The sequence below is a fragment of the Aspergillus aculeatus genome (genome assembly GCF_001890905.1).
Source record: "Aspergillus aculeatus ATCC 16872 unplaced genomic scaffold ASPACscaffold_22, whole genome shotgun sequence".
In the NCBI taxonomy this organism is placed as follows: Eukaryota; Fungi; Ascomycota; class Eurotiomycetes; order Eurotiales; family Aspergillaceae; genus Aspergillus; species Aspergillus aculeatus.
The window spans coordinates 272,979-285,907 of NW_017962997.1; the positions used below are offsets into that span (position 1 = coordinate 272,979).

The window sequence follows — 12,929 nt, forward strand, 5'->3', positions numbered from 1 at the left end:
AGTCAAGAGGCTACTACCTATCTCATCCACGTCCCAGCATCCGACCGCTCGCAATCATAAACTGATCGCAGTGTAAAGCCTCAGTTACCCTCTGCAGAGTGCTGATGCGCAGTCTGTATAGCTTCATGCATGGCTGAAGTGATAAAATCTCATAGCAGATGTAAAAAAAGGGCCAGACCAGTATATTTAACGATCCCATAATGAACCAAGCCGCCTCCGCACGTTTGCGACAACGGTGCTGGCTAACACCCTGTCTACCACCCGAGTTGAATCGGGGGCCGTACCACTAGGAAGGCTCGCGCACCGACTTCAAATTCGAACAGATAGTGGTCTGAGCGAGATTCGAACGAGCGTAGTCTCCGAAGATCCCGGCTCTAGCGACGTGACACCGTGCGAACATGGGCCTCCGGCCGTTCGGCCATCTGCGGTGACTGGTTTCGAAAGGAGATAGTTACGGGGGGGCATAAGGGAGCAGGCGTAACGAATTTCAGGCCCCCAAAGTGGATGCCTGGGGACGGCAGCCTGGGCGCAGGCGGCTTGCAGTGGCTGCCCACTGCGGGGGAGAGAGCCTGGCTATGGCCGCTGTGGCCCCTGGTGTGAACAAGACGACCTGGGGTCAGTCAAGGGTGCGCACAGCCATCCAGCATCCATTCCGTATTTCCAGTATGCTGAAGTGGGATATATGCCCTGGTACGCCCAGTGTATAATCATGAAGTGTGTCCATCGAGGAATAGGTTTGAGGCTGCAAAGAATGTTAGCATCAATACCGAATGCATGCGTTGGAAAACTCGGAGTACCCTATGCAACTTACCCCCCAGCGACAGCAACGCAGATTCCAGCAACCCCAGCACTCGGAATCCTAGAGGATGGCTACGATCATATCATGGCTTCTCGCACATGGCTTAATCAATCAAATTAGCTGTCAACATGTTTCTTCGTGCTCAATGGCTCTTTCGGCGGTATGCTACTTGGTTACTCCCAGGGTGGTATAGATCTGGCTAACGCAGCATTGGCATCACATAGCACAAATAAATCCATCCCTAGAGCATCCAAGTGACAAGTAGATAACTAGGCAGATAGGACATCAAGCACTACTACATTGTCTTAGCCGTGGCGGTTGGCGGTACCTCGAACGAGAGGCCTATTGAGCTCAGCCCGCTATTCTTGCAGGGTTTTCAAATGCTGCCGTGGCCTCTTAGCGAGCGGCAGAAACAAGCGACCGCCTGCCCCACGGACCACGACAAACACAACAAACATGCCCGCCTCGGCTGGCCAGCAGCAACACCAAATCAGCCTACTCACATCTTGCATTATTTAGGCCAGATTGTAGACTGGTTTGGGGCACAAGTTATCCTCGGTCAGATGCTGGAGATGCCTTGTAAATTTATTTGCTTGTCTGAAAAATGCGACTCTCGGCTCATCTGACCTGACTGGTCGGGGCATTTATCTCTCCTTCTCCTTACCGTCACAGTCATACTATACTAAATACTTTCTCTGATGCCTCTGTGTGACTTCAATGAGGAACCCAAACCTGCTTCAGAAAATCTCCATAATAATCCGGCGAGATTCTCTTCCGAGGTGCAAGTGCCAAGGATGTCAAAACATAAGCGTCATCAGGCACAAGACTATAAAATTTCTGCACAACAGACAGCATTCCAGCTGCATGTCAATGCAGGAATCTAGTTTCGGCTGCAGTGTCGCTTCAGGAGTGCCACATTAGGGAAATCCGGACAATTATTGACCGAATGACAGGAAAGCGAGGGCTCTTCCCTTGTGAATGAAGTATGACGTTTCGAGCATTGGTGTGGTATAAAATCATGGAAGGTACAATCCGTGCATTCTCATGACTATCCGACTCTCCTACTATTTCCTCTGAGCCGAATCTTTCGACATCCTGCGCCTCGTCGATATCTTCAAGATGCTCCAAAACAGCGAACTAGCCCCTCCAACATTTACCCCATTCCCGCTGACTCCGCTAGATCATCTGTTGCCCCGGCTTCATATGACATGTTTTCCATATCTAGCGACGAAGTCGCCGGCTGAGGACGTATTAATCCTGAAAGATGGGCTAGAGTTCTTGGTCACACAGAATCCCATCCTTGCGGGTGATGTGTGTCCATCCTCGCGACCGGAAGGGAAGGCCAATAGGTTTGAGTTGCGACCACCGACAGAATTCAGTCTTAAGGAATATCCTCTTTTCCAAACACGTGTGCACGCTCAAGAGTATTTCTACCGCCAGAAGACGGCTCACTCGCACCGTGTTACAGGCAGTGACCTAGGCCAAGCGAAATACCGGCCCGTCCCGCTGGATGCAGTCAATCAGGAACGCGCCCCGGGGCTTCGCTGGCAACTCAATGTTTTCGAGGACGGGATAGTGATCGGCATCTGCTTTCACCACTTGTTCGTCGATGCGGTGGGCGTGTATATCATTCTTCAGGCTCTTTCCGCATGTTGCCGAGGTTTGAAGCACCCTCGGCAGATCGCACTCCAGCCTGTTGACACTGTGTGTCGCAAAAGGATCATTGCAATGGGTGAACAAACAAAAACCACGCCAGGAATCAGACGGGTCGACATCTTCCCCAACGTGAACACAGCTCTAGATGTGGCCGTGGGCAGGATCCCGTGCCAGCTCGTGACGGTCCCTTTCGAGGTGATGAGTCGTCTCAGAGAGGCCTGTCAAACCATCACGACAGACCTGTTAAGTCCACTGTCTACAGATGGCGACCAAAGTGTCTCCCAAGTACCTCCAATATTCTCCGATAGTGACGTAGCTGCAGCCTTGATGTGGCTCTGCTGGGCGCGGTCTCGATACCACCAACTTGAGTCCGCATCTCGACCGGACGAAACCTCCATCATACTGATGATTGAGCTTCGCCATAGGGGCGTACTCCCGCTGAACTACATCGGGGACGCTGTGGCCCCTGTCGCCGCATCCGCACCCCTTTCTCCCGCCGTTAAATCTCCTACCAAGGCCGCCGCCACTGATCCCCAGCACACTTCCCCGGAGATGTACCGCCAGGTTCCAGGCCTCAGCACGTATGACCTCGCCCTTCTCGCGGACCTCACCTTTCGTGCTTTTAAGGCGAGCGTCGGAGTCGATGAAGAATACATACGAGGGCTAGTTCGGGAGAAGCATAGCAGCAGCGACTGGCAGTCCTACTATCCAAGCGAGGGGCAATTCCTCTACAGCAACATGCGCTTACTGAATACAACCGGTCTCAATTTTGGGAAAAAGCTAGGGAACATCGTGCGCTTAGACACCCTTGACAATCGGACAAATGGGCAGTGCTGGGTGTTGCCGGCGCCCAACAGAATGGCTCCCTGGGAGTTCCGCGTGTCTATGGAAAGGGAGGACATGGAGCGGTTCCTCGAGGATCCGTTGTTGGTCTGGGCAATGGGGAGGAATGTGGCGAGATTGTGAAGGGTTCGTTGGTGTGATTTCATGGCGAGAGTGAGGGTTGCATGCTATATCTGGATATACTTTTAGACTGTTTGTGGGTATCTTGGAAGTCAAGAGATGAGGCTTATACTATCCAGTGGAGATAGAATAACTTAGTAGTTTGAATGCAGTATGGCAGCCTAAAACTTCAGGTGTCTGTATTAGTGTGCCATCAACAATCCCATCACGTCCCGCGTCACAGACCAAAGCAGGCACGTGACCCCGCGTGCGATGAAAACAAGACAAAACACCAACAACAAACTGACCCAGCCTCGATCTCTGATCTTTCTTAACTCTACTTCAACAGTGTACTCATACACTGCAGCCGACTCAAAAAAGCACCCCCTGATCCGTGACATCCTACAATGACCCGCGGCAAAGACATCACCCCACTGCTCCGCTCCCGTATCTGCGAGCTCCACTCAATCGGCTGGGGCGCGCGGAAGATCTCCCGAGTGCACCCCGAGCTGTCGCTGAGCGGCATCGAATACACCATCCGCAAGGAAAAGGACCGCGTGAACTGCGTCACCCGACCACGGCCCGGTCGACCCAAGAAGCTCTCAGAGGACAAGCGGGCGCTCATCCGGGCGATGGTCGAGGCCGATCCCGCCGTCAAGAGTGCGGAGCTTCTGGAGGCGGTGGGAAATGCGATTACCAAGCGGTCGCTGCAGTAGTTGCTGCAGGAGAAGGGTATGAATCTCCGGAGTTGATGAGCTTGGAGGGGCATTGCTGGATTGAGTGTCCTTCTGACGAGAGGAGATGTATCATTGGGCTGCAGGTGAGTTGCTGATGGATTGGTCGAACAGGAATAGCCGAATGTACCTGATTGCAGGGCTCTTACCCTTTCTTTTCCTTCGGACCCAGACATAGCCTTGTTAACCCGAAACAGAAAGATGGAGTACTCACGTACTTCCACACGTCAGTCTTTATTGTCGAACACAAGGATAAAGACACAAGACCGAGGAATCGAAGTATCGAAGCGTCTTATCTCTCTCGATAGGCACCACCCAACAGCCCTATTGTCTTCTCACCCCGTCAAAGTGGGAACCCCCCGTTTCTGGCCATCCACCTTCTTCATCACTGACTCTTGCCCGACTCTGAGATATGCGTCGATGAGAACTGTCGGGTTAGCGTGGCATCTTTGCGGTTCTTCTTGCTTTCAGGAAACAATACTTTGCGTTTGAAGGGCCTTTGTCCCCAGGGCGTTTTTCATTCTCAAAATCTGTCTAGATTAGTATCGGATCTGCTGGGCTTTGGCACCTACTCATTACCGTCCATATATCCTGCACGCCTTTTCATAGTCACAAGAACCACCAGTCCCTAGGACGCACACTCACCAGAATATCATCGTATACAAGACCTCAGAGCCACAGCGCCATCCAAGCGATTATCGCGCGGATTGACGCTGATTCGGCGGCGGGGCGTAGTCCCATCCTCTCCGAGGATGAAATTGAACGTCATATAAGCGCAAGGGTGCGGGGTGTGGACGAGCGGTTGCTCCGAATGGAGGAGGCAGACGTGGAGTTCCGCAGCGGCCGCATTATTGCGCGCAACATCGGCGACCGGCCGATCATTGAGGCCATTCTCATCCAATCGAGAGGTGTCCCACCAGTGCGGCCCTGCAATTGTTGTAGGAACAATCGTTCCTCCCGCACGTTCCCCACGTGCCTCCATGTGCCTGATCCCCTGATGTTCCAGGGCATCTGCGGCAACTGCAAGGCCTCGGGTCGGCCGTTGAGGAGGAACCGGGACGCCATGAGCTCTTTCTTTGAGATGAACAACACCAAGCATACATGGTTCAGACATTGTAAGGCCCGGCGGACGAGAATAGTGCTTCCCAGCTTCCGAACGGCCTTCCCAATGGTCTCCCGGACGGCGGTCCACAATCGGACTGTTAGCTTCCATATGCGGCGTTCTTCAACGTTCTTTGCAGGGTCTTTATTCATTGAACTATAATTACGTTCCTCACCTGAAAAGACCTCCGCTTTTCGAGTTCTATATTATTTATGCAAGGTATTGCAGTTACGAACAAAGTACCCGGGGCTTGAATTGTTCGCCCCCACTACTCTGTCGCAGTGTGCGCCGATTTCACGCGTCGTTCTTAAACCTTCTAGCTCCAATTGCGTGCAATTCTCCGCGGATGCGGGCCACCCAGCCATGCGGGAGTTCCAGACGAGCGAAAAGACGTGTTTCGAATAACGTCGCAGGCTACGGGCGTTGTACAGCATTTGGTAAGTGCAGATGATATGCTCTCGGGCCTCTCTCGGCCAAAGGAAAATTCAACTTCGGAGAGAGAGGCGAGATTGGGATAAATTGGCCCACATTAATGTTGCGAGCTAGGCCGGCGCGGAAGGTTTATCTTCCATTTGAAGCGACGGTAATTCATTGGGCCCCGTTAAGATGTCAGGTCTCAATGGCCTGCGGGTGGTATGGTGCCATTGTTAGGTACAGGATCGATCAACGTCGACCATGGAAAGATACAATAAAATGGTTTCTGAATTGGATCAAAAGCGGCGAGGTACACGAGGCTCCGCTGTCCCGTGGTGCGGAATCTCCATTCCTTCCACCCGGCTGTTTTATTTTGGAAGAGTGGAGAGAGCTTTCTTCCCCTCCCCTCACCGCTTACAATACATTAAGCTTATATGCACGATCGGTCTAGATCCAAGAAGCTCGACCAATTTACGGTATTCATAGTGCGACAATTCAGGATAATGTGGTACCTACCAGACCAAAACCTCCGAGTATGAGGTAGGTGGATAGATCCCCGCCGCTTACATTTTAGACCTCCATAAACACCTTGTGCAGAACAGTAAACCGAAATCGATAAGAAGCTGCTCCCACTCGCCACCGTCGGAAATGTAGGAATCTCGATCCATGCGGCATAATCGATGCAGAAAGATCTGTCGATTTGTTTCCTTGCAGTGACCCGCAGCGCAGCCTCAATGGGGAAGGCGGTGGCTGAGGTGGACAAACAGGCGCAACGTTCTAGACCCCAAGCTTGACCCAACCGGGTCAAGCCACACTCTGCGGCTGCACGTGTGACGCAATTGCCGCCGGACGCTGCATTGAAGGCGAAAACTTCGGGAAGTCGGGGAAAACCCTTTTCATTATTATCGCACGCCCCACACACGGTGACTTTCCTTAACATCCCATCAGCATTTCTTTTCTGGGTTCAACTTCTATTGTCAGATTGAGGATACTGAGCAACATGGACTGAACGGAACAGAGGTCTCACGAGACGGACAGCAGACAGGAAACACCGCATCTAACCTGCAGGTTGACAGGCGACGAGGTGTCGACGCGATGGAGGACGTAGCCCCTCCGGCTTCCCAGCAGGAAGAACACGAAGCGGACCGTCGCGCCAGGGAGTTGTTCCATTACTTTCAGCCGGACAATCCTGCTTTGCTCCCTGCTTCTCAGGGCACCAATCCACACGGCTCGACCTGTGCGTATGCTAGAGCCAGCCCAAATCTCGTCCTTACTGCCTTAGCCCAGTTAGCCGCGGTCAAAGTAGGCGTCCAGCGTGCGATCATCAGGTACGTTGTTGATGTTCTATCCTCGTTCCAAGATGATTGCGGTGCGCGTGATCGCGCTACGACTTGTACTTCACACAAGCCCGGCTTCATATGGGTTTCCACCGCTAAATTTCTCCCAGCTTGATCGATCGCGAAACGCTATATGTGGTGGCCGAGGCATCACGCTCGCTAAATCTTGGGGATAATACACTTTATGAAGATGATGGCGATGGACTCTGGATGGGCTGCTCCCGAGGCCCTGTTGCTGGCACCCTATGCGAGGTAGCTACTCCTGCGAGTCCATTTCGCCTGGCTTAGACATGGTGACTGACCGGTGCTAGAAAACAATTACCCTGTCGCCAACCACTGCGGATAAATACCCCTTCTTCGTCGTGGAAGATTTGCAACAACATCCCAAATTCTGCCAAATACCCTGCGTGTCCGGTTCTCCGTTTTTCCGCTACTATGCTGGCACACCCCTGATGACCAGTAGTGGTATCAACATTGGTAGCTTATATGTCATCGATCCGAGGCCCAATCTGTCCTTGACGGCTGCCCACAAGGAGAGCCTGGGCGTCATAGCCACCGGAGTTATGGAGTATCTGGAAACCTCGCGGCAGTCACTCGAAAGCGCTCGTTTGATGAAAGTCTTGGCGGGGCTCAACTCGTTTGTCCAAGACCAAGGCAAAGAAGAATCTCCAACCCCCGCTATTCCACGAAGCGCCAGCCCTTCCGACCTTGACCGATCGCGTACTCCCAGCCCCCGGCGTGTTTCATCCCTCGAGATCGACCCGAAGCTTACCCTCCGAAGTACGAAGTCATCTGCTAAGAACACAAGCCCGACACCGAACGATAACTTCTCATCTTCCGATTCTGTACCGTCAAGCCCCACGAAACAGCAGGTTCCGTCTAATCGACCTGCCATCAAATCTCATGCATCGTCGTCCGGGAAAAGACACGAGGCATTTCAGCGTGCTGCAGACCTCATGCGTGAAAGCCTAACCCTTGGGGATGAAGGAGGGGTCGCAATCTTCGCTGTCAAGGACAGGTTTGACGGTGACGAAGACGAAGGATTGCTAGAAGATACAACCACCGGATCACGGCCCGCCGCTACTACTTGGGCTATCTCGACCCGTAATGCCCACGACTCGTCGTGGGGAAATGAGTCAAACCCTGCGTCTGCAAAGCAAATAAGTCGGCACTTTCTACGGCGGATGATGCAGCGTTTCGGCAAAGGAGCCCTGTGGTATTTCCATCGCGATGGAACGGCCTTTTCGTCTGACGAGGAAACGTCCTCGCAGACCAGCAATCAGCCTGCCTTTCAGTTGCCGTCATTACTCCATCCGCGGGATCGGGACACGCTGAACGGAAGGGACTTGGATCTCCTGCAGACCTACTTCCCGAACGCCACGCGCATTATCTTCGCCCCCCTGTGGGATGCATCGAACTCGTGTTGGTTTGGCGGTTGCTTCTGCTGGAGCTCCGTGGAGACTCGAATTTTCAGCCCCCATGTAGAACTGGGTGGCGTGCTCGGGTTCTGTTCCTCATTGATGACGGAGGACAGTCGTATCCGGAGTCAAGAAGCCGACAAAAAGAAGGGAGACTTTATCAGCAGTATTTCGTGAGTGTTCTTGCTTGCCTTCACAGTGTGACTGTTGGACTGACTAAAAGGGAAACAGGCATGAGCTTCGGAGTCCTCTGCATGGGATTCTAGCCGCAGTGGAGTTCCTTGTGGAACAAACGCTGTCCAGCTCAGCTCGGCTGCTTCTGGACACTATTCGAGCATGCAGTCAAACTCTGCTGGATACGTTCGAGCAGATTCTTGATTTCAGCAAAATCAATTCATTCAAGCGGAAAGCGCGGGTGGCCGGTTCATTACTGTTGCAAGATGGAAGAGACTCTGTTGTTGCGCAATCCGGTCCTCGCTCATTGTATATCCTAAAAGTTGTGGACATTGTGACAATTGTTGAGGACGCGATCGAAAGTATCTGCGCGGGCGCCAATCATCTCAATGTTACTCGTGCTGGTGACTCTTCAACCTCGAAGCCATCTTCTCCCTTAGGGGAAAGCTACAGTGGCAGTCCTGAGCACGTCGATATCACTTTGGATGTCGGCATGAATGACTGGGTTTTTGTTTTGGAGCCAGGGGCCTTGCGACGTATTGTCATGAATGTTTTTGGAAACGCATTGAAGTACACTGCCACGGGATCCATCTCTGTACACATGGAGATACAAAAGGATAGTAAAAGCGCGCCTAGCGATGGGGCTGATACTTTGCTTCTGACTGTATCCGATACCGGTCGGGGCATCTCCACCGACTACCTTCGATATCACCTGTTCACACCTTTCATGCAAGAGGACCCTCTGTCACCCGGCACGGGCCTTGGCTTGTCTCTCGTCAACAGCATCGTCCGCTCTTTGAAAGGCAATATCAAGATCAAGAGTCAATTGGGAGCGGGGACGGTGGTAAAGGTCTCGATTCCCCTTACGCGGCCTGAGAAAGAATGTGTCGAGAGCGCGACAGTGCTCGATGACCCGCTTCTCACCCCTTCAGAAGGTCTCATTGCTGGCGTGAAGCAAGAGCTGGCAGGGAAGACAGTGTGCTTCGTTCAGCCCGATGATGCCGCTTCTGCTAGTACTATCAGCAGGTACCTAACGCAATGGTATGGCATATCACTCCAGCCGTGGTCACCTGATGTTGCCGCGGACCTCGTGATTGTCGATGAGACGCAGTTGCACCGCGTCAATGGGTTGAATGAACGATCCACGTTGCTCGTTCTGCACCGCGATAGGCGTGCTACGCATTCGAAATCTCCCGGATTGAGTCAGCTTCGCGCACGCGTCGAGTGGTTGAGCCTTCCGTGTGGTCCCTACCGATTAGCTAGAACGATAAAGAGTTGTTTGCAAGCACCACCTCAGCTTTCGGGGGTGGACGATATCTCACCTCGGATTGCGTCTGAAAACGGCGTACAAAATGGGGATAAGGTAACTGCTGATAAGGGCCCTGACCGAAGTCTCCCTTTTCGGCCGGCAGCATTCATTCCCGAAACTAAAACCTTTGAACTACCATCAAAGAGAAATGTCGAACCTCCATCCACCGCGCTGCCAATAATAGATACGCAAGCACACCAAAATGGAAGCTCTAGCGGGCAAATCTTTACCCCTCCCGCCCCATCCGAAGACATACCCCGGGTGCTTCTAGTCGAAGACAACCCAGTTAACATGTCGCTTCTCCATCGCATTGTCAGCCGACGACAGCCCCTTGTTGTACACGAGGCCATCAACGGCAAAGAGGCCGTCGACGCGGTCGAAGCAATGCCTGAGGGCTACCACTATATATTCATGGGTTCGTTTCCTACCTTTGCACTTTCAGTCCTATCCCTGCAAGCAGCTCTAACATTAGTAGACATTTCAATGCCCATCATGGATGGTTTCGAGGCCACCAAAGCGATCCGCATGATTGAGAAGGAACGCAAGACTTCATCGCCGGCGAAGATTATTGCGCTCACTGGTCTGGGGTCGAATGACGATGTTGCCAAGGCTTACGTCGCTGGCGTGGACGTCTTTGTCACGAAGCCGGTGTCTTTGAAGAAAGTGACGCAGCTGATGGATCAGCCGAAGGGGTAAGGTTGCACTGGTTTCTCTGCATCTTCTCCAGGCTTCAATTTCATCCTCTCGAGATGGAGTGTCTTGATTGACCTGCACAGCATTCATTTCTCAGGCACGTCAAACGGTTCCCTGGGGTCGGAATCTCCTTCTGAACTCAAGGGGTGGAGGCTGACCAAGTCTAAGGCCAAAGCTGCCCCTCTTCTGGTGCAGAGCACATGGCTCAACTGCGAATGGTAAGGTCAGCCGCCGACCATACTATGTGCCAAACAAGAGGATTTCGGGCTCTTTCTATCCCCGCATAGACAACACAACCGAAATCTGATCCACCACCATAATTCTCGAGGAGGCACTTGCAGTCATAACTGCCCTGTCTGTACATAGGATCGCCCGCACAATTGTCTCATCCTTTGGGCCGCTCAACAGTCTTGAAGGTCTTGGAATTGGACCTTATTTCACCGGAAATGTGCGGAGTCGAAGTGTTCAGTCTCGGTTCCTGTATTCTTGCCTGGAAACCGGACTTATTGAATACCAATTATACTTAGTTCACAGGTAATGACAATGATTCAAAGGATCGGCTGGGGACGTTGGACGTATGGTATTCAATCACTTAGCTCCTGCGCCTTCGCCGAAGATGTGACGTTGGCGGATATATTGCTCATGCCGGATTGTAGGAATGGATGCCGTTGGGTATGGAAATCCCGGGCATAACCAGATAAGGCACAATCACTCCTGTGGTGACCCTGTATGCAGTCAACTGCCGACGGGGCTGACAAGCATGACTGGAGGGGGGGTACACTGCATTTCCTTCGTTCCATTGTAGGAATAATTCTCCAAGAAGAAATCGGCAGGAGACATGGCTGCTCAGCGTGGCCTTGAGGCCCTGCGTATCCTGCATGCGACGAGGATACCCTCGACGTCTCTGCAATTCTATCCAGTGGGGATGTATGCATCTGCCGCAGTCACAGCACAAACATCCAAACCAACCACACCCGCACCCACAATAACCCACAAGGTCTAGAGTCCTGGGTCCAGACACCTTGGCACTGCAACCTGCCACAACATGCCATCCAGAACAACCACCCCCAGACTACTGCTAAATACCGTTAGATGTCTCATCCTAGCATTAGTTAAGTTACCTAGTTCTCCGTATTTGGAATAAGTTAGTCCAACTCACTCGTGCCGAGGAGCAGGAGAGGGCCAGGGGCCACGGCACTTCCGATGCTGGTGCTGTCTTAGCCAAGCTAATCGCCTGCATGCCGTCGCGAGAACTGATAGTGCTGGGGAAAGGGGATTGGAGGGGAATGGGGAGGATGGGGAGATTAATCTAAATCGTCTTCCTTTAATCTATTTTCCCAATCCACCGCCGGTTGTTTCTCGTTGTGTATTTCCCGAAAATCGAACTAGGTTGGACAACCTTATATCGACGGCTGTTATGAGTGGTTGTCTGGGTCAGGTTGGAGGGTGGGAACTTGCAAGGCTTGGTGTTGCTGATGCATGGGACTGGGTTTCTAAGCAAGCCTTACATTTTACCAGAACCGTCAACAGAAAGTTCCTTTCACCAGTGGAATAATCATCTGACAGATCCTTGGTACAGTATGCCGCTGAGATGGGAGATGATTTTCCAGAGCTTGGAGCGGACGGATCGTACCCGTAACCCGTAACCCGTAACCCGCGGGCAGTGTGAACTGTGAACCCTTCCGGATGATCCGGCGACTGGACCGTTCACCTCGAACCAAAAAGTTCTCTTTCTGGCACCCTGGCGGCCAAGTGAATCAGGGGTCCTGGGCGCTGGTCCGAACTACCCGGATTTTCAGGTGCGTGGGGCCCGTGCCTGCAGGGCCAAGCAGGGAAGAAATCCCCGAAGAAGAAGGTTTCCCGACCATCGCGCGGAGACAAGCTTTTTAGTGGCTTGGGGGAGGCTTGGGCAGGCTTGGGGGGAGGGGCCGCGGAAATTGCACACACACCGCCCGGACCCTGGTTTAATTTGTTGCCCTAGATTGGAGTTAGCCGAGGAGGGCCCGGGGGGCTGCTGCTGCTGCCTGGATGTTTATTGTTGCCGAGATGGGGCTCGGCTGTTGAGTTTACTGCATCTGCAGAATTTTAAGGGATGATATCATAGTTCGAACGGTTGATGCATCACCATACTGGGAGATCAGGGTTGTTTGTTTGATTCATCCCTCAGAACCAGGCATGGAAGAATCGAAGATTCGATATTAGGTAACGTGAAGGTGCAGCACATGAATGCCCAGCATCAAACCTTTCGGAAATATTGCTTGGCATTGATTTCAGCTCGAAACCTGACAAATCAACTGAAATCTCACTGGGCTTGGTAGCAGACCGTTTGAGGAGCTGCCTCTTGGCTTGCT

General features: G+C 52.5%; 4 protein-coding genes across 4 annotated transcripts; 3 read left to right on the forward strand and 1 right to left on the reverse strand.

Moving 5' to 3' along the window:
• Window positions 1-1,752: 1,752 nt before the first annotated feature.
• ASPACDRAFT_1891999 (uncharacterized protein) lies at window positions 1,753-3,578 on the forward strand. The gene has a single exon (XM_020198649.1). It carries the CDS (start codon window positions 1,919-1,921, stop codon window positions 3,419-3,421), a length of 1,503 nt encoding a protein of 500 aa, XP_020051433.1. The 5' UTR covers window positions 1,753-1,918; the 3' UTR covers window positions 3,422-3,578.
• Window positions 3,579-3,804: 226 nt separating this feature from the next.
• On the forward strand, window positions 3,805-4,113 carry ASPACDRAFT_64699 (uncharacterized protein; the record flags this gene model as incomplete). The annotated part of the gene is made up of 1 exon (XM_020204021.1): window positions 3,805-4,113. One exon carries the CDS (start codon window positions 3,805-3,807, stop codon window positions 4,111-4,113), a length of 309 nt encoding a protein of 102 aa, XP_020051434.1.
• A 670-nt stretch (window positions 4,114-4,783) lies between these two features.
• Window positions 4,784-5,245, reverse strand: ASPACDRAFT_48200 (uncharacterized protein; the record flags this gene model as incomplete). The annotated part of the gene is made up of 1 exon (XM_020202084.1): window positions 4,784-5,245. One exon carries the CDS (start codon window positions 5,243-5,245, stop codon window positions 4,784-4,786), a length of 462 nt encoding a protein of 153 aa, XP_020051435.1.
• A 594-nt stretch (window positions 5,246-5,839) lies between these two features.
• On the forward strand, window positions 5,840-10,800 carry ASPACDRAFT_64700 (hybrid sensor histidine kinase/response regulator; the record flags this gene model as incomplete). The annotated part of the gene is made up of 8 exons (XM_020204022.1): window positions 5,840-5,866; window positions 6,099-6,187; window positions 6,245-6,248; window positions 6,596-6,975; window positions 7,095-7,236; window positions 7,296-8,575; window positions 8,634-10,577; window positions 10,662-10,800. The coding sequence occupies 8 exons, from the start codon at window positions 5,840-5,842 to the stop codon at window positions 10,798-10,800; spliced, it is 4,005 nt and encodes a 1,334-aa protein (XP_020051436.1).
• Window positions 10,801-12,929: the final 2,129 nt, after the last annotated feature.